This window comes from Nanorana parkeri, unplaced genomic scaffold (genome assembly GCF_000935625.1).
Source record: "Nanorana parkeri isolate BGI_ZX_2015 unplaced genomic scaffold, ASM93562v1 scaffold141, whole genome shotgun sequence".
In the NCBI taxonomy this organism is placed as follows: Eukaryota; Metazoa; Chordata; class Amphibia; order Anura; family Dicroglossidae; genus Nanorana; species Nanorana parkeri.
In genome coordinates, this window is record NW_017306409.1 from 909,816 (window position 1) to 931,338 (window position 21,523).

General features: G+C 42.6%; 1 protein-coding gene across 1 annotated transcript in view; it reads right to left on the reverse strand.

Moving 5' to 3' along the window:
- Nucleotides 1-12,784: 12,784 nt before the first annotated feature.
- Nucleotides 12,785-21,523, reverse strand: part of MMD (monocyte to macrophage differentiation associated) — a 44,821-nt gene continuing 36,082 nt past the window's right edge. Inside the window, exons 4-7 of the mRNA XM_018554092.1 lie at nt 17,662-17,736; nt 16,235-16,336; nt 13,768-13,837; nt 12,785-13,159 (exon numbers count right to left, since the gene is read on the reverse strand). Coding sequence (XP_018409594.1) covers nt 12,956-13,159; nt 13,768-13,837; nt 16,235-16,336; nt 17,662-17,736 — 451 coding nt within the window. The 3' untranslated portion in view covers nt 12,785-12,955. The remainder of the gene's footprint in view (nt 13,160-13,767; nt 13,838-16,234; nt 16,337-17,661; nt 17,737-21,523) is intronic.

Here is a 21,523-nt window from a genome sequence, read left to right on the forward strand (position 1 = left end):
TGTGCTGCGACGAGGCCTCGACAAATGTGGAGATACGGCCCCGTTCCCCGATCACCGCATCTGTCAGATCAGTGGGCAGAAGGAGCGGAGCCGCAGCAGAAGGACGAAAGAGCCGCATTCGGCTCCGGAGCCGCGGGTTGCCGACCCCTGACATAGGGCCATGAGACATGGCAAAATGAGGTGGCTGCTGTGCGGGCCACATTACAAGGTCCGGCGGGCTGGATTCGGCCCGCGGGCCTTGTGTTTGCCACCCCTGTGCTGCATAATGCATAACATGGGTTGCCCATCTGCTGAATTAAAGGACTTGCCTTGTATGGCATATTCGCAAGAACATACCAGCTGAACGATAAGACATTCTAAGTTGCTTAACTCAAGTCTTTTGTCAGGTGCTTCTCAGCATGTATGATTGCTAGCTACAAGTTGATCCATGGCGAGGTCACAATTTAAAGTCGATGGAAAGGAGGTTAAGGGTTAGTTGACACCATTAGCAATGCGTTCCGGTCCGATTCTGGCCGAAACGCAATACCTCGCATTATGGCCGGCTCACTTTTTTGCCGGGCTGGAGGGGGCGTGGCGGGCCATTGAAGTGAATGGCACCGTAGCCACGCCCTCCGGCTGTAATGCGATCGCCCACACGGGACCGCATTGTACTTGCAGCATTTTGATTGCACCGGACCGCACTGTAGGCACAATGTGCCTTGCGATCCCGTGCGGGCAATCGCATTGCGGCCGGACGGCGTGGCAGTGTGTTCCGTCCAGAATCGGACCGGAACGCACTGCTTATGGTGTGAACGAACCCTAAGTCTGAAATTGAGGAAAGGGTTCTTTGTGGTCAGCGCAGCAAAAATATGGAGCTCCCTTCAACCAAGTATGGCAACAACTGGAAGAGTTGAAAAATGGAGAAAAAAAAGTCTAGATGTGCTCCTCGTTAAGCATGATATACACTTAAAATGACACTAAACTCAGTTCAATCTTAAAAATACATTCAAGTACCTTAACTATTAACAAAAATGTATCTTAATTGAGTATCACTCGGCTGTAGATCCTCAAATCATCTCTGAATTGGTGCTGACACAGTCCTTCCTTCTGGAGGGGGGCTACTTTTGTTCACCATGGTCCCTGTGTCTGCCCTTCACCTGGTGAATATCTGTGAACATTCGTTTTGTATGAATAATGGCAAAAATGAATGCATTGTGATATAATACTGCATTATGGCCACTAGATGGAGCTGAAGAGCATAGGAAATAAGTATTTCCTATGCCCTAAACGTTTGGATCTGCTTTAATTACTCTGAGCTGATCACAATCACATTTATATTTTATAAAGATGATAAAAAGACTCTCATAAGTTGACAACCACTGTTATATATAGGGGCCTTAACTGTGGCCCTAACATTACCAAAGGGAAGCACTCCATGTTCAATATACAGGTGAAACTCGAATAATTAGAATATCGGGCAGAGTTCATTTATTTCACTAATGCAACTTAAAAGGTGAAACTAATATATGAGATAGACTCATTACATGCAAAGCAAGATAATTCAAGCCGTGATTTGTCATCATTGTGATGATTATGGCTTACAGCTCATGAAAACCCCAAGAACCCCAAATCCACAACCTCAAAAAAGTAGATTATTACATGCAATCAATAAAACAAGGATTGTACATAGAACAATATCGGACCTCTGAAAAGTACAAGCATGCATATGTACTCAGTACTTGGTTTGGGCCCCTTTTGCAGCACTTACTGCAATTACTTTTGCACAATATTCTAATTATTCGAGTTTCACCTGTATGTAATGCTAGAGAGGGCTTGCAATCTCGAGGTAATGATAGTCAGAAACTAGAGATGAGTTCGCCTGAGTTTGCCCCAGCATGCTCAAAACTTTGACTGCAACCCCCTCCTCCCAACCAAATCAGTTGCAAGGAGGCACATTCCCTGGCCCACAGCTATACCTCACAAAGGGCGGGGAATGCAGTCACTGCAACTTCCGCCAAAGATGGAGTCGGGAAGAGAGGGTGGCGGTCGGGGTTTTGAGCAGGCGTGAGTGAACTCATGCGAACTGGGTTCACACCAAACCCAGCCACGTCTCTATCAGAGATTGTGGACATACTACAGGTGCGGTTGGAGAACAGAGACATGCTGCAGAAGACCCTGAAAGAAATGTTACATCAGGCTAGTAGAGATCACTGCTATTACCCCTTTACAATCAATGTTCTCACTCCTATATCAGTCTTAGTCCTCTTTAGAGTTTCCCGCACCCATTTGCCCGCTAGCGTGGGCTGGTTATGCCTGCCTACCCTTGGGGCTTGTATTTAGAGCGGAGAGGATGGGGATCTGAGAGAGATGGGAAGTGGCTCCATGTTTGCAACACTATGTAGAGTATCAAGGTAAGATGTTTACCCCTTCAGCAGTTGCCTTTTTAGCAGTAGTATAGGCGATAGAACACTTGTCTGCTTTCCGGTTGGTGGAAGTGTGTAGGCCTCCGGTCTGTATTTGGGGAAATGGAACTGTACTCACAGTTTGGAGAGTGTTACCTAGCAAAAAGGAAAAGGACCTAAGAATTTTTCAGCAATGTTTTGTAACCTTTTGCATGTTTTGGATATTTTTCTGTCACCATAATTTTGGACTGAAATTCTGCAATATCTAATTGTACTTTATTCAGCAAATGTTTTTAAACCAAGAAGTGTCTCGGTGATATGTTAGGTGAAGACCAACAGCATGTAGAGCTAAGCTTCTCTGGGCAGCACCCTATCAGCAGCTAGGTGCTGTAGAAATGCTGCTAAGACAAATGCTGGACTGGTCAGGTGTTCTTCTGGAGATGTAGGGGCACAGCTGATACCTGGAAGCTGCAAATATAATGGCCGGTTCAGGCCAGGGATGAATGGTGGTTACTGAAGTGGTGATTGTCGGGAAGGTTTCCTTGGAGCACTGACCATGCCATCTGAGCCCCTAGGTGTGGGACGGGATAACAAATGTATTAGACCTGTCATCACTAGTAATAGAGAGGCCTCTCAAATGAACTGCAAGCATGTGATTTCCAATGTAGGGCCAGCTGAAGTTTTGAACCCGAGATCGTGTAGAACTGGTGTATGGCATGTGGGGTCCTGGACCCGCCATATTGAAACTTTCTTTTGGGCCTTCAGTGTGGAGGCTTAACAATTTACCACCAGGGGGTGCCACCACAATCCCACTATAGGCTGCTGGGCTCCAAGGGGCAGACAACCAAAGGGCCACAGCTTAGACAAAAAGGGACTATAGCACCCCTTTACAATGGTAAATCATTTTTTGCACTGTTGCATGATAGAAAACTTTTATTTAGTCTAAAAAAGAAGCCAACAAACAATCTCTTATAGTAAGATAATTGTTTATTTTTACACTCAAATGTATGAAGATGACAGATTAAAAAAAATTTATACAGAAGAAAATGCAATTGCATTTCAGAACATATTATTTTAATACTTTCGGAGAGGAAAAAGGTGGAGGAGTACAATAGTTACAAACACAGTGAGCGGTTACACGCGGTTTAGTGGTTAGAACAGTACTTGAACAATACATGGATTTGTACAAAGTGGAATCACATTGGCAGAAAAAGTGTACAAACAGAAGCAGCAAAATACTCAGAAACGTTTAAAATCCGTCACAAAAGTACAAAAATACTGTTGTAGAACAGAGGTATAATTGGTTTTAAAGGGTCAGTCCACCTAAAATTGATATCTCCATATTTAGCTTACTCTCCAACTGCTTATACCTCTCAGGGACCCCAGTGGCAATATCTCTGCTCGAGTTCCCAGCTTTGGCCACCATCAGCAGCCATCAAGTATCGGATTCTTCACTAATGTATATACTATGGAGACTAGAGCAGGAAAGTGTCCAGAAGAAAAGGGGAAGAGAGCATGCAGAACCGTCTATGAAAGATACAAGGAGCCAAGGTTTATGTTCAAAACTTTCCCCATAACCTAAAAAGCAGTAAGTGGGGTAATCCTTTAAGATGAGGACATTTATGTCTTTTTATAATGCTGGTCATAGAAGGATAATGGTTTCGGTTGATACAGCAAAACTGCAAGCCTCTTACATGAGTGTTAGCGTACACAATGAAAGGGCATTTCCTCAGGTTGAGAATGTCTAATGAAGTGTCATGAAAGCATCCCTTTCTTATACGCTCTTGGGTTGTACAGAGGGTGGAAACTGCAACTACGGTTTGCTAGCAGACAACCCAATGCTGACATCAGGTAGTGCAGAACAATTGTACAAAAACAGTGGTACTCTAGAAGAACCTGTGTAATTCTTTGTTCAGACTTCTGTCCTTTCATTTCTAAAGGATGGAGAATAAGGGGACCTGCTGTTGTTACTACATGAAGCATAGGCTGGATTAATATTTATTCCCTCTACAAATCCCCCCTTTAAAGGATAGGTCTAACAAATCCAAATATTTTAGGAGGTAAGGAGGTCACTAGGTTGAGTAACCTAATATCTCCATTAAGATTCCAGTGATAAGATTTCCCACTGGCGGTTTCATCCCCAACCCTCTCTTTTTAACCGTCTCTTCTCAGCGTTAGGCTGAATGTGGCAACTGGGTGCGCTCTACTGGATTCTCAACAGAAGTAGGAAGAGTCTGACTATTTTTGTACAGCCAAGTGACAGTTACAAGGTCCAGGGAGGAGGAAGACTAGGTCCAGGGAGGAGGAACACTAAAGAGAAGAATATGGTTGGCGATTCAGCCCAATTCCTTCAAATTCTAAAAGGAAACCTGTGCTGAGAGGCCATGGAGGCTTGCAATGATGACCTATCCTCCTGAATGCTAGTTGCTCAGCAATCATATTGATCTGTGCTTTATGGGGCACTGGCCTGGAACTAGTATGCCGATCACTTCAGAGATAACCAGCCAACTATTATTATTATTAGGAGGAAACCAGCAATTGCAGCTCCCATTATGTAATATAGACAGAAAAAGGCTCTTGGTATGGCCTGCTCTGCTATAAAGGCATATTGGTAACATGTAAAACCAGTGATTATCGCAAGTTCTAAATAAAGCACTGTACAGAAAACACCCTCCGAATAAATGACTATACCTGGGGTATTTTTTTTAACCATGTTTGGTCAGTGTATCAATGTACTAGCCAAAGAGACAACTATAGAACAGGTCTGCCAATTCAAACCAGTTATTTCAGCTTTAGTTAGAATCTATCAGGTTCAATCCCTCCACCGGTAGTTTATGGAGTAGAATCCTAATTGCTGTAGCAATGACCCCGGGGGTTAGACTCTCTTGCAGTAAGACCTCTGCACCAAAGTTAACCCTTACCCGCAGCTCTAATGATCTCGTCTTTTTCCTTTTGATGAATTTTAAATTTTTATTTAATTATTGATCATTGCGATAAAAGGAGTAAGATTCGATGGGCAGAACTCTAAAAGAGGGATTTCAATACTGCAGTCCTCAAAAAGGTAGAAGAAGTTAGTGAATAATTCAGCTCACCATAGACTGAAATATCTGCTCTGGGTGGATCCACACCTGCACTACGGTATTGTGAGGTACCGCAAAAGCATATTAACACAATGTATATGCGCAATGCTATTCCTTTTAAGTTGCACCCCAATGCACATACTGTAAATGATAAACAAATGCATCTGCGCTACAGCAAACTACAACACACAGATGTGCAAGCTCGGTGCATTGCGTTGGTAAAAATAGTGCAGGTGAATAGCATTGTGCATTGAGGCCCTTATTTAAAGGAGAACTATGAGGTGAGTGATTTTCACTCAACCTCATAGATCGAGCCGATAGATCGGGATGTGAGCGTCTCGATCATGTCCCTGCAGAGAGCCGTGACTGTCACTCACAGCTCCATGCAGGGACTTTCCCCCCTCCCCTCTCCGATCCTCCTGTGCTGACTGGAGGAACGGACGGGGGAAGGGGCGGGTACAGCTGGCTCTGCCTTTGGATAGGCAGAGCCAGCTGTCACTCACTCAGCTGGGTGGATCTCAATAGTAATATCAGGATCCGTCCCGGCTGCGGCGGTCTCCGTATACCACGAGCTGTAGCTCGCGATATACTGAGCTTTGGGTCACGGGAGGACGCTAGTTTATGTCCTCCCGTGACCACTAGGAGAACTATGGGGAAAAACACTTACCCCATAGTTCTCCTTTAAGTCAATGGCCTTCTTAATGCAGACACAAATGTGAGTATTAATGCACCCATAGGTGTGAAGGGGTCTTTAAGAAAAAAAAGGATGAAGCATGGTAAGAAATCCCTACTGAAGAAGGGTTCCTACTCTGTTTATGCTCTCATTTTCAGATACATTTTTCATAGTCTGCTACAAACATCTAAAAGCACAGTGGACCATTCTGTCTCCCTCTGCTTTAACATATAAAAAAGCCATCATTTGTCACAGTCATTGATCAATGGCCAGGAACCGTTGCTGCCAATATACAGTATAAATTCTTATGTGGCGAGTAAGCTCTCACATTTTAAGGGACTTGTCACAAAGCTACCCATCGGATGTGGCCATTGACCCTTCTATGAATCCAGCATCAGTTAGGCAGTACCTAATCTACTACACTATGAGTGACATCACCACAGCCAATTATTTGCCATTTCCATACTGTGGAGAATTCATCCCGTGTGTGTCACCACCATTTGGTTTTTGTACTGGATGCAGTAGGTGAGAGAAGCTGTCCATTCTGACAAAGACATCTCAGGGCTGGATATAAGCAATGCATTGTGTTATTGAAATGTCCGTTTTAGGAAGAGTTGGCTTTTAGCCTACTGCGTGAAAGTGTGTGCTCAGGACCTCTGATCTGAAAGAAGGAAAGAGGATCTAAGTTAATTCCTATGGGGAATGTAGATTACGGTTTCTTCGGACACAGTAATACATGAGGCACAATGAGTTAAATCACCGAATGATCCCGTCAATGTGTTTCATTCTGTGGAGCATTTCTTACCCCCACATATACAGGAACTGAGCTGTCAGGCCATCTGTGAATGTAGGTAGGATGGCTGTGAATAACGTCGCCATATAAAAAAAATCAATAAATTACTAAATGTTATTAAAAAAGAATTGGTCTCGGAAAAATAAAATATTGGGACAATTATAGCTCTCTGAAAGCAGTCACCACAAGGTTCCTTCAAGGGTCCTCAACGCTCAGGAAAGCAAACGTAGGCACAAGCTTCAACTTCATCTCTGAGTAGGGACTTTGGTAAACCATTGGGCATTCCACAATGCAATGCCCATACATGAGTGGTGTCCTTCGAAGGTGTGTGTCCTGTGCTGCAGGATGCGGCAGTGCCATAGGTCTGATGGTAAGCTCAACCTGAGGACAGAATGCATGTTACAGCCAGGTTTGGTGGGGTTGGGGTGCAGGGTCTGCGTGCATTAAAGCTTTCCTGTGAACTAAAGGTGCTCTTGATACCTCTTATTATGGAGGTATATGCATTACTTTTTTACAGACAGGTTCTCTTTAACCACAGAGTTACATAACTAAATACTCAACCTGTTCTCATACTGTTAAGACAGATGGCTTTAAACGCTTTCCCCTATTTCCGTGCACCCTGGCCCACCAAAACCTGTGTACTCCTTGCATGTCATCCACAAATTGAGCATATTTTAGGACCTGTGTCACAGCTCAGAGGCATATACATCGCGTTGCTGGATGCTGAATGGTTTGCCAGAGCATGACAGAGCGTGTTACAAATGATTCACGTTTACTTTATTTTCATACATCAAGACATTAGGATGGGGAAGGCATTTTCACACTTCTCAGTATCTTCAGACTGGAAACTAGGAATATCCATTCCTCCCCCATTTCTAAGCAGTCATGACCATACAAGTAAACTCAAGCCTTTTACTTGCAAACTCCACTCCAATCTCCACATAACTGGGAATGCATGTTTTCTAACAAGAGCTTCAAATCACGATTAACCAGTCAAAGCAGATACCGCTATGACATATGCATTTTGTAGGCTGCATAAAGCCACATTAGAAACCAGTGAAATAATTGAGGGACCAAATAGTCCATGTTCTAAAAAAACATGCCTGGCCCTTAAATTAGGATATGGATGTAAACAGAAGGCAAGCCCACAAAATATGAATCCCTCACCTAGCGAGATAGTTGTCCATTCTTTCTGAAATACTGGGCAACCCTACGATATCCAGTATGAAACTTTCAGAAATGTTGTGTCTACAACAAAACATCCTATTAACTGACAGCAGAGCGTACACAGAACAAAATAGTGGACAATCCTATTAGATGATGACAAGTTTTTTTCCCTGGCTCAGATATGCTCAACTATGACCGGGTGGGGAGGAGAAGACACACACAGGTCCAAATTTAAAACTAACCCCTACTAGAAACATGGAGATACCACCTACAATGGTTTTGTTGCCAGTATGGGTTTTGCTAACACAGTACTTATTTGAAAAGCTAGTTCTGCAAATGACTTTAGCCTTCAGGACAAAATTTATGTTTTCAGTGTATGCGTCAAAACTCTGCCAACAAAACACAAACCTATTAACAGAACACATGAAGACAAACAAGCTATGGCTACAGGAATATGAATTAGACAAGGCAACATGTTTTCAGTCAGTACAATTGTGCGAAAGAACAAAACATGTCAGGCGTTTGCCTTAATATAAGACACTTGAAAGCCATGTTAATATCTTGTAGAATGTAGAACTCTCAAAATGTTAGCAGGTTTAACGCCGATGAGTCAACACCACTGGTGGGAAAAGGTTACAGTTCATTAATGAGAAGGATTCTTAAAGAAGAACTCCAGCAAATTGTTTATTAACCCTTGCTGTGGAGCTACCCCTGCAAGGGTTAACTGCGCGTTTGTGTCTAGGTTAAAAAAACACAAAAGATATACTCACCCAAAGCTCCGAGCCGGCTTCTTCTTAGACCTGTCCTTCCAAGGTATTGTCCCCTCCTCTGCAGCAGTCTAAGGTCGCGTAAATCATCAACGTCTATACACAGTGTATACACGGAGGAAGATTACAACACTGCAGGGGAGACAGGCTGGAGAGAGCTCCGTGACAGCAGATGGCTCGGAGCTTCGGGTAAGTAGATCTTTATTATTTTAGACACAAACAAGCACTTAACCTTTCCAGTGTGGATCTGCATGTACTCCTTTTCCACATGAGTGCCTCACTATGTAGTAAAGCTGGAAAATCAGTATGAAAGCCAAGGAGTTTCACCTAGATTGTTCTTTAACATATGTAGGCGTTACCGTACCAACTGGAAATTCACGGTGGGGGCCTAAGTTTGTGGGTCCCGATTTATACGTCAAGAACCTCTGGTTGATGAGTTAAAATGCTAATGATGTACACAGATACTTATTTACACAACACGAAAACATTAAGCACATTGTAAAAAACAAGGTTTTCTAATGTCACCCTGTCTTAATCACTTGCTTCCTCAGTTTAATACTGGATAGAAGTAGGAGAGGTTCCTTAACCAGTTCTCCGGAAACCCAGAAAGGCCTAAACAATACTATTAGCTTTGAAGAGGACCTTGCAGTTTGAGCACATAAAATTAGTATGACAACCACCCTCACCTTGTTGCTAAACAGCCTCCGCCCCTCTGACAAGGCTTTACATCAAATTTTTAAGCATCTGTGGGAATTAGTGCCCATTCAGCCAAAAGAGTATTTGTGAGGTCAGGTACTAATGTTGGCCAACAATATCTGGCTCGCAATTCATCCGAAAGGTGTTCAGTTGGGTTAAGGTAAGGACTCTGTGCAAGTCACTCAAGTTCCTCCAAACCAACCTCATCAAACCATATATCGATCTGGCTTTGTGAACACCGCCATGAAGGAACAGAAAAAGACCCTACCAAAACATTAGGAGCAAGGCTGGAATCGCACAATTGTCTAAATGTCTTTGTATGCTCTAACAACAACAGTGCCCTTCACTGGAAATGCCTGAACTCAAAAGTTTGGAGGTGTGGCCAGATCATTTTGGTCATATAACTTAGGTTTGATGGTCAGGTGTCCACCAACATTAAGCCATATAGAGTATGAAACCAGACAATTGCACTGTCTGTTCCACATATGGACAATATTCGCAGTACAGAGAACACTTTTGAGCCAGCATATTCAGACACACAGAGATCTCTGCTGTAGTTTGGCTGGGAGGAAGGAGACTGCTAACATTACAAATAAAATGACCAACAGATCAGGAAGTCAGAACTGTCATTTTTTTTGGCACTATAAACCTGAGTAACGTAGATGATGCCATTAGATTACCATTTATTTCACACAAGTTCCAGCAGAAAAAGAAGACTAAGAGACTTAAAGGTTGTGATTTTAAATGGCCGTATCTGTATAATAGATGTTTTTGAATTAGGCAGGTCAAATGTGTTTTTGGGTAAGTAGGCGCCTTTGCTTTGCATTAGCCAAAATGTAAATTATATGCAGGACCTGCATGTTTCTTCTTTTATAGTCTAGGATATATGTTTTCATTTTCTCTTTAGTTACTTTTTTATTTTTGTTACAGTAATCAGGTAAGTGTGGTTCTTAGCAAAACTCTCACAGGGCATTACAGAAATAGGACCGGTCTATATGGGCTTTTCTTTTCCATACAAGTCAATGAGCATTCAAAGGCATCTTTTTTAATGTTTTTGTCAGAGAATAGACCTATGCTGATCCCAAAGATGGTTAAATTCACTTACTCTGAGTTGACTTACTAACGCTAATAGAAGTCTGTTTCAGGTTTCAGGCATCCACTACTTCTTTGGCAAAACAATACTTTCTAACATTGCTCTTGGACTTTTCTTCTGACAGCTCAAGGGCATGTCCCTATTTTCTTAAGCATGGCTTCATATACTGTATGTGTGTGTGATATATATATATATATATATATAATGCTGCCCAATTGAACACTTCCTCCTTTTATGTACAGCACACTGTTTCATTTAAGTTAAAAACAGCTGCCTCTAATAAACTCAGAGTAGCCTGGTGTATCCTTACTGCTCCAGCTTACCGGGTAGGTAGGGGGAACCCAAACTTGCAAGCCTTCTGTGATGAACACAGTAAAATTGCAGAGGGTGAAACCAAAACTGGAGCACAAAACTACTGAATATGTGCCAAAATATCAAAACACACATTAGAAGGAGCATGATACCCTGGATTGAAACTTAGCCTCTGTAAAAATGCCAATTATAGCTGACAGTTTTTCAACCAATCACAGTCAATGACCGATGGACCAGTTAGAGGTCCAAAATGCTCAAGACTGTAGTTAAGGCACTTCAATATTTTACAGCAGTGGGGCAGTTTTAATCCAGGGGACACTGGTTACATGAAATGTGGTGATTACTTTTTGTAGAATTTCTTTGATGAAGAATGGATCAAAGCCTATACTACACGTAGGGATCCAAATCAAAAGCTGGATCTTTTTACAGAACCCCTTTGAAACTCTAGTATGTTTTTCCATATATGTAGCATTAGAATATAAAAAGGAACCTCTCTATGGGAGTTGCCATCCTGTTTTTGATAGTACATGGTCCAGGGCCATCATCTTGATCCTTGTTCAGTGTTTCATAGGTCATCATCTCAGAACAAACATGTGATCGGTGAATGACATCTGATACGTTACAGATCACTTATGTACCATCTACTAAACCCAAGCTCAGGATCATGACCTGGAACTTGTACTTCCAAAAATGACTGGTACTTCAGCAACAGCTCACATGTTTCTATCGTGGCAGGTCCTCTTCAAAGCTCTGCCTGGTACCGATTTAAGAACCTCTGCCATTCACCAAACTTCTTTTCCACATTACGTCAATGGTGTAAATACTCAGCTGCTGCAGTTCTAACACTCAATACAATTTTACAGTATTTATACAGCTTTCAGGGTTTCCATTATTGGTGTGAACACTCCCGAGTTGGTTGGTATCCAACGACTTCCTTCGTTATACCGCCTCTGCGAGAAAGCCCTCTTTGGTTCCATTTTTGGAATGCTTTTGGAATGTATGTATTTGATATAATATATAGTCTTACTTTCTAAGTGCTTGTAGAAACAGAGGAAAGAAAATACCCTCATTTTTTTTGTTTTTTAAATCTTGGCATTTTTTAAAACGTTGAAATGCTCGAATTTGCTTTTTGTAAAGAAATACATCTGTGTTTAAAAAGTATACTCAAACGGCTGATAAAAAAAGAATCTCCTGCATTGTAAACATTAGGTAAGCCAGTTGTAGAACTCAGCTGGACCTGCTCTTCCAGGGCGTGTTCTGTAAAACCGCAAGAAAGGGAAAGCAAAAGTGTGGCCCAAAGCAACCAATCAGAATCCACAAAGATCAAACAGCATTGATATTACTCTCTGAGTGGGTACAGGTGAAATGATTCACCGACAGTCTTCTAACATCTCCCAAGGACTCCAGTGGCGACACAACTGCCCCTGAGTTCCAAGCTCCGCCCAGTTTATATTAATTCACATATTACATTACAGAGGGGCAGCAGGAGTAAAACCCCTTTAACAAGCCTTTGTAATTACCAAAGTAATGAGACAGACCCATTAAAATTTTGCAGAGAGTCTTGAGTCCTCAAATGACATAAGACGGCAATGTATCATTGGAGTCACCAACCCTCTACCAAAAACAGCCATATCCATTTTGATTGGAATGACCCTTTAACTGCAGTTACAAAAGTTGGCTGGTAGCTATGGGCCAACACTTCTATCCCCTTATATTTTACAGAACACCCTCCTAATTGGTAGCTGAGTACTTAACGGCCGATACCGAGCTTTAGAGCCTTAGAACAGGCCAGCTAGGGGGCACAATATTGGCTGAGGAATGGGTCTCAATTCTAACTGCTATTCAGATTCACATCTTTTTCACAGTATGTTGTAGAGAACCAGATACGTCAGTGCATTACTTCCTGTTATAATACAATACCTCCCTTGCCTTATCATACATTCGTTTTCATGTCAAGTAATACTGATAGTGTTTCTTTCTCGGCGCCGTTTCGTCATAAGTGTCGGATCAGATCTGAAGACGAACTTTTGTACAGGTACTTCCAGATGGCGTAATAATGCACGGCAGCTGCAAGGGCAACGAAGAGGTGCCAGATGGCATGCGCAAAGGGGATGATTCCGTCACTCTTAAAGAAGACAACACCCAAGCAGTAGATGAGGCCTCCCCAAGCCAGTTCTTGCAAGCCTTCTGTGTTGTTCTGTGTAAGGAAAGGATTGCAAATTTGAGAAAGTAACAAACCCTTCAATAAAAAATAGCGGTTTTCCAACAATTAACTGGTGCAATAAAGGAGAACTATGAGATGAGTGATTTACACGATGAAACTGTCACACGTCGGCCCTATTGATCGGGAAGAGAGCAAACACATACCAACTCGCTCACTTCCCCATCATCTCCCCGCAGAGAGCGGTGACTGTTAGTTACTGCTCCCAGCAGGGATTCCCCCCCCCTCCAGCGCTGACTGGTGCAACGGATAGCTGTAGCTCGCGGTGAGCTTTGGGTCACGGGAGGATGCTAGGTTATGTACTCCCGTGACCCTTAGGGGAACCATGGGGGAAAAACACTTATCCCATAGTTCTCCTTTAACTTGAATTAGTGACAGTTGCCGCTTGTAAACATGCGCAGACATTAACACTGGTGCCGTATATAGTTACACTTTATTTTAAAGCATGAGATTTGACAAGCGGCCCCCACGGGCCTAACAGATTTGTCCAGGGGCCCCTGAGTAAATTGAGTTTGAGACCCCTGGCGTAAAAAATTTAGGACAGAAGATACAAATCAAAAATTTTAGTTATGGTGGATTCTTACCATTGAAGTCACTACTAGAGCAGGAGAAAATCCCATTGCTAGATAGAAGAGCAATTCAATTATTTTATACCTGAAAGATTAAAAAATGCTGTTACTGACATGTTTAAAAATAGTCAATGCCACCATTGATACATCATGTACACCAAAGTCCTCACAGCCAACACTGACTATAAGGAGAGCAGTCTGCATTTCTACTAACAACCAATAAGACCATATCTTCCTTAAGCTGGCCATACATGTCGCAACGTTTGGCAATTATAACCACCGTTGATCATCTGGGAATCAAACGTACAAATAAAAATAGGTGCCAGGAAATGAATCAATCAATCTACCACCCACAAGTATCATTGACCACCAGAATTCAGTAGATCAAACTGGGCTATAATCTGACAGCCTCAATACAGGTTACTAAAAAAAAAAAATCAATCAATCAAAATCTGAAAAAAACTATGGCAATTTTGTCAAGAGGGATTCATTCTTCTGCTGGGTTTGACTGAGGCAATTTCAATCGAAGCTCCTTGCGGGACACCATAATTTCCATGTTCAATCCCTTGGGAATTTGATGCCAGTGAATTGACGCGGTTAAAAGTGGTTGAAATGGTCTGAGATTTGCCACGTGTATGGCCAGCTTAATTCTAACCTGCAGCAGAAACCTAAATGGAATAATCTGATTGGCTGCTATAGGCAAGATAGTTGGTACTTTATTCAGACAACCTCATGCACAAGGCTCAAAGAAAGCTAAACAATCCAAACTTTATGATTAATAAAGCATGCACATTTCTAGAATATAATACAGTGGGTAATACTAACAATGAAATAATTGTATCTATTGCTACACACAAATATGGAGGCTGATTTTGTATTTCTTTGTACTGGATGAAGGAAGGTAGAGAGTTTGATAGTCTGCCAAGTATGTTTTAGACTCGTAGACTTATTTCAAGCATGCGTGTGACAGGTAAAGTTTAGCTTTCTTGTTTGCTATAGATTTTAATAGAGTATCCACCAGAGTGTACAGAACATAAAAACATGGTGGCACCTGCCTTCTAGTAGGATATTTCCTGCAATATGTACATTCAAATGAACCAGTGGCTAAGTCCTGTATAGCAGTGGTCCCCAACCCCCGGGCCCGGTACCGGTCCGTGGATCAAATGGTACCGGGCCGCCCAAGGAACATTAAATTATTTCCATTTTATTTACTGTGGTGTATTTCTCTCGGGTTTGTCCGACTTTCCAGGACGAGAGGTTAACCGGGAGTCGACAGACGTCACCTAAAGCCGCACCAATACCGCGCATGCGCAAAATATCGTGATATCGGGGCGGTTTTAGGTGACGTCTGGAGCTGAGCGGCTGCAAGCGGCAGTGGCGTTGTAGCTTTGGTAAAGAGAAGGTGTGTATCGCTCTTCTCTCTGTTCACCGGTACTTTCTCATGTTTAACAGTGCTTGGTGTACGTGTATATTGTGTTTGCTCAAATTTAACCCACAAATTAGCAAAAATGAGTACGAAACAGACGTCGTTAGAAAGTTTCCTTGGGAAAAAGAAAAGGCCAGTGAAGAGACAGAAGAAGGGCCTTCAACATCAAAGAAACATGTAACTTTTAACAGACAATACCATGAGTCCTACTTGAAATATGGATTTATAGGGACAGGTGATTCCCACACACCAAAACCGCTCTGCATAGTTTGCGGCGGCCAGCTCTCTAATGAGGCAATGAAACCTTCAAAACTGCTTCGCCACTTGAACGCGGGCCGCAGTAAAATTATCAAACGTTGACCGGTCCGCGGCGATAAAAAGGTTGGGGAGCACTGCTGTATAGTAAACGACACAATATGGCCAAAGGTTTGTGGACACCAAACCATCACTCCTATATAAGCTTCTTGGGCATCCATTCTAAAACCATGGACAACACCTTATGGAGTTGGCTACCCTTTTGCTGCTATACCTGCCGCCACCCTTCTGGAAAAGCCTTTTGAAGAGATTGCTGAGTATACAGTATCCGTGGAATACTGTGCACACTGAGCCAAAAAAAGCAGTGAGGTCCAGTACTGAAGTTGGACCAGAAGACCTGACTTGCAACTAGAATTCAAATTCATCCCAAAGATGTTAATTTGAGGCTGGGGCTGTATGCAGACCTCATAAGGAACTAGCTTTGTGCACAGGGGTACAATCATGCTGAAACAGAAAAGAGCCTCCCTTAAAGCATAGCCATAATATTAAAAGCACACAATTGTCCCCTCCCAATTGTCCCCTCCCCTCACTCACTGTGTGCCGGTGATCGGATCATCAAATACGGTACACACAAATGGAGAGTTCAGCAAGTGGAGCCAGAACAAATTTTTTTTGGCAGAGGAGAAATGCGATGATAAAGGACGGGTTGGGGAGAGATTTGTATGATTTCTATTTGTATTCACATTAGCCATTGTTAACAAGGTAAATAAGCATAGTGTAAAGTAAAAGAAAGAAGCTTACTTTTCATGGTACAAAAACACATAAATAGTTCCACCTGCTGCCATCAACCAGATAAACCACCGCATGTGAGAAGCCAAAGGGCCAAGTTCACGTAGATTTAACCTGGAACGAGAGGGCATCACACATTTTATGCTCATTTATCACTTGCATATTAGGGGTTGTAGAACAACCTAGACTTTGCTTATCACATTGTGAAACTCTTCCATGGGACCTCTGGAGTTCTCCAAGGTCAACTATCTTATGTAATCCCACCAGCATGTTGCGATTCTGCTATTAGGCACCCTTCCAACTTGAGGTAGATCTATGCCCTAGTTGGATAAAGTCTAATTTGTTAAAGCACTGTGTATCAAACGGTCATGAGGATTATTTACATAAAAAAGCATTTTTATACTTTTTTTTCCCCCATCAATGTTTGCATCTCAGTGCTGATGATCTCCTCCAGTCCTTTTCAGCAGTTTCCCATCAGCATACAATCACATCTGTGTCAGCTGCACATCATCGTTTAAGTCTATGTTCCTGACAGTGACAATGGTGGACCAAACCTGTGCAATGTGTGTCGGCAAAGCCATTTGTAGTCTCCACCAGATGCGAATGGGACAGGAGCACAATGTGGAGACATTTGTCACCTTATAACAGGAAGTGCATGCACAAGGATCTTTATGGCAGGATCACCAGGTATTATTTTAATAAAAGCTGCAAATATGAAAAACAAATTTTACTGATGCCGTTAACACTTTCAAACCTTTATCACTGCTTAATTACATTAAAGCTTGCCAGGCAGCACCAGGATGCCATGCTAAAAAGAAAGCATGCTTTAAAGCAGAACTCCACCCCCCCCTTGTGTTTTTTAACCCTATTCATACATACCAACTAGGGATGCACTGATATCGATACTGGTATAGGTGCCGATACTGAGTATTTGCAATCAAAGCTTAACTTGAAAAGCTCTTTTATGCAGTGAGCGCTGCCTTCCCTCTATCACTTTTAACAGCTTCCTGGATTCCCAGTGTGCTTTGCGTCTCTTTTCCTGCTGCTTGATGTGATGCAATCTTGATTTCTCAAGACTACATATCCCACCATGCATTGCTTCCAGCACGCAATGATAATATTACATTGTTCAGATGTTGAGTTGTAGTTCAAAGGGCAGCCTATGTGAGAGGCTGCCCAAGCATATATTTAGATACAGGTATGAATGAACACCCGTGGACACAGTCATTGATGTGCCAAACACCCCGGTACCCATATGAATCAGCCCTATAGGAAAATGTTGCAGCAATATCAGTTCTAGGCCGACTGATCCTTTAATGAAACTTATTTAAATGTCTTCCAAAACCATTTATGCACATTAAAATACACCAAATCAAGCGTAGCAGAAACAGACAGAAAACATACAACAAATGCAAATTTACTACATCTCTAATACCCACCATGGTGCATAGGAGGCGGCAATGAAAAAGTAGATGACCATTCTGTCACACATGTGGAAACAATGCTCTATAGTCCTGGAAACAACAAAGGAAAGAATGCTTATCTAGAGAGTTCGGTAACTGATCCACCGCTAGATAAATAATGCACTATTGTCAGGGAAAGTTGCCAATTATTTTTCTGCTTTGGTGACAATGCCCCAGGGGGTTCATTCACAATATCGAATGATAACAAAGAAAAAAAAATAGTGAGATGCATCACGTGTTTCTGCTGACCTGGCTTTCCTGTGTGTGTGCTGGACATCTGAGCCATGGAAAAGCTACATTTGTATAGTGGGAATATTTGGTGATATTACAAATAATTAACTATTTTAGTGGGTAAAATGTGAAGAAGAGGAGAGTGCAGAGGCAATGACGGTGTGCAGTATGTGCAGGAAATGAGTATACAGGTTATTACAGAAGGTAGTGCAGTGTGTGCAACCTCATAGTTGGTGGACTTGTCGGCATGTAGGTCTTCCCTGGCGAGAAGGTGGGATCAATCGCAGGAGTCGGGACCTGGCATTAACTCTGAGTGTGTGTCAGCTTCCAAGATCCATGTGTGGCAGAAGTTGCTGACCTAAGGAAGTATGTGTGAGTGAGTGGTCATCAAGATGCAGGAATCTCAGCTGACAGGTTATTGAGGTGGTAGGCATCAGAGCTGGGGAGCAACGCTGTGTATTTGCAGGAGTGGAACTACAGGCAGTGGAGGGGTGATAGGAGCAGTCAGGGCTCCCTGAGTTGAGCTGCCCAGGGTTGTTGAGATGCTGGGAGTGTTGTTTGTGTGGGGGGGGGAGGCAGCTAGGAATGGAAAATGGTACCTAGGAGATTTAATCTGCCCTCAGAGATGCAATCTGGCCAGGAGGGTTGCAGAGTTGTGGGGAGACATGGTGCCCTTCAGGGATATGATTTGGCTTGCAGGGATGGCGTTCTTGGGGACCTGCTGAGCTATAGAGGGATGCTTAGCTGCAGGGAAGGCAGCAGAGCCACAGGGAGGGCAGAAACAGGCAACAAAAGAGGAATGGGCAGGGGGGAGAAGAGGAAAAAGGAAAGGAAATCAGTACAGGAACAGAATCCCCCAGTTGCAAAACAAAACTCTACTCTACCCCAGTGGGTAAGTGAAAATGTGCTGAGAAAAGAAAACTCTAACTTAGCTTTTATATCAGTACCTGACCTCACAAATGCTCTTCTGGCTGAATGGACACAAATTCCCATAGACATACTCCAAAACCTTGTGGAAAGCCTTTCCAGAAGGGTAAAGGCTGTCATAGCCGCAAAAAAGGACCAACTGCATATCAATGCCCATGGTTTTGGAATGGGATGTTCAACAAGCTACTATAAGTGTAATGGTCAGGTGTCAAAAAGCTTTTATCCATATAGAGTATCGGTGGATTTTTTTTTTTTAGATCTATATAAAACTACTGTTTTACAAATTAACATTTTATATAGAGAGTACCCATGACAAAGGATTCTCAGAGTGTCATGGGGTTGTTAAAGAGAGAGCAGTATAGACTTCCTTTCAGACTCTGTCTCTGATAAAAACTTTATACAGGGTTGTCTAAAAAGGAAAGCAGGAAGGGGCAGGAAGGAGTGAAGGATTATTGATCCAGCTCAGAGTCTGAGCTGTTGAGCTCTGTAACCAATGTGCTTTAATATACAGAGCGGCAGGAAGGGTTGAGAGCTGTGGAGCTCTGTAAACAATGGGCTTTTATACACCAAGAAGCAAGAATGGGCAGGTAGGGTTGAAGGGTTAGTTTCCCGACTCCGTTTGAGCTGTTAAGCTCTGTAAACAATGAGCTTTTAAAATACAGAGTAGCTAGGTAAAGACTGGTAAACCAGTGTAAAGGACACTAGAGCTATACAGAACTATAACATATTCAGATTTCATAATTTAAGCCAAGCTAAAAAAGAACATTTTTATTTAGTCTTGAAAATAATGAAAACAATATATACAAAACTGTTATATATTATCTCTATCGGGTGCAATCTACAGTAGCCATGTGTAAGGTACATGGTCACATTTCGGGGACAATCTACAGTAGCCATGTGACAATCTACAGTCGCATTTCTGGACCCTGCGACTACACCACTGCTGTGGTCTGTAGTCGCAGGGTCCAGAAATGTGACCATGTACCTTACAGGGGGTTAGCATGTCACCGTGAGTGGGGTTCCCTTTCCGTGACACCATGTTTTAGAGCTTTAAAAAACAAGTGAACCTTTATTCCACATTCGCTCATTTCATACAGCCGGGCAATGAAAGCGAGTTTGCAAATGTAACCTTTCACCTTTTTCCTTCTGTGAGGAGGCAGCTAGAAATGGAAAATGGTACCTAGGAGATTTAATCTGCCCTCAGTGATGCAATCTGGCCAGGAGGGTTGCAGAGTTGTGGGGAGGTATGGTGCCCTTCAGGGATATGATTTGGCTTGCAGGGATGGCGTTCTTGGGGACCTGCTGAGCTATAGAGGGATGCTTAGCTGCAGGGAAGGCAGCAGAGCCACAGGGAGGGCAGAAACAGGCAACAAAAGAGGAATGGGCAGGGGGGAGAAGAGGAAAAAGGAAAGGAAATCAGTACAGGAACAGAATCCCCCAGTTGCAAAACAAAACTCTACTCTACCCCAGTGGGTAAGTGAAAATGTGCTGAGAAAGGTACATGGTCACATTTCTGGACCCTGTGACTACACCACTGCTGTGGTGTGTAGTCGCAGGGTCCAGAAATGTGACCATGTACCTTACAGGGGGTTAGCATGTCACCGTGAGTGGGGTTCCCTTTCCGTGACACCATGTTTTAGAGCTTTAAAAAACAAGTGAACCTTTATTCCACATTCGCTCATTTCATACAGCCGGGCAATGAAAGCGAGTTTGCAAATATAACCTTTCACCTTTTTCCTTCTGTCCCCTGAGAGCTCTACTGCCAGCGATCTGCCAGTTCAATTTTTGAATTCTTGAAGAACTTCAAACACTGGGGCACTCGTACAAGAGAGAGCATCCTAGAATTCCTTTAGATGTACATGCCCCTAGGTGCCAGTCTCTCTATAGCACTAAGAAGCAGTCTAGCCATCTTAAGATTCTAAGACACTTCTTTGCACTTACCCTTACCACTAGGGAAAAAAAATCTCAAAAGTATTAAATCCAGGTTACGCAAAACATAACAGAGATTAAAACATAATATCCAAATTGGGTATTTATTAACGTTCATAAGCATTCAATAAACAGACATATTTCTAGGAACAATGTTCAATGCCTGGGAAAGCCCCTGGAAAATCAGATGCAGTTGGCAGCTACTATCTATAGGTTGTAGGGATAAACAAGGAATATGCACATCTAAAGGAATGCTGGGAATGCCTTCTTTTTTAACAGAAAGTGTAGGTAGTCTTGTCTCTGCTCCCTCTCCCCTCATCAATTCCTTGATATTTTCTGGTACATTTGACCTATAATGAAGGAGAAATGGATTTTCAGGACTATAACCTGCTGGCATTAGGTCAAACAATTTTGGGAAGCAACATTTTTTTTTTAATTTATATTAGAAATGTGTACTTATTTTTAAGCAGTGGGCATTACAAATTAATTTTGGGGTTAGTTTGAAAAGCTTAGAACTTCACTTTTTTATTGTGACCTGTGTACTGTCAGTTTGACGGAACAGAAAGTAAGTAAACCCCCTCCAATGGGGACACAGGCAACAATAACACAACATTTTTCGAGTGAGGGTGGTTTAGGGCCTTTGTCGAGATTTTACTGCTGTCTGTTCTGTTTTAAAGGTAATTTTACTGGTGTTCCCATACAAGCTCCCACCCCCCCCCCCACCCCAGCTGCTCCTGTCAACCGAACGACA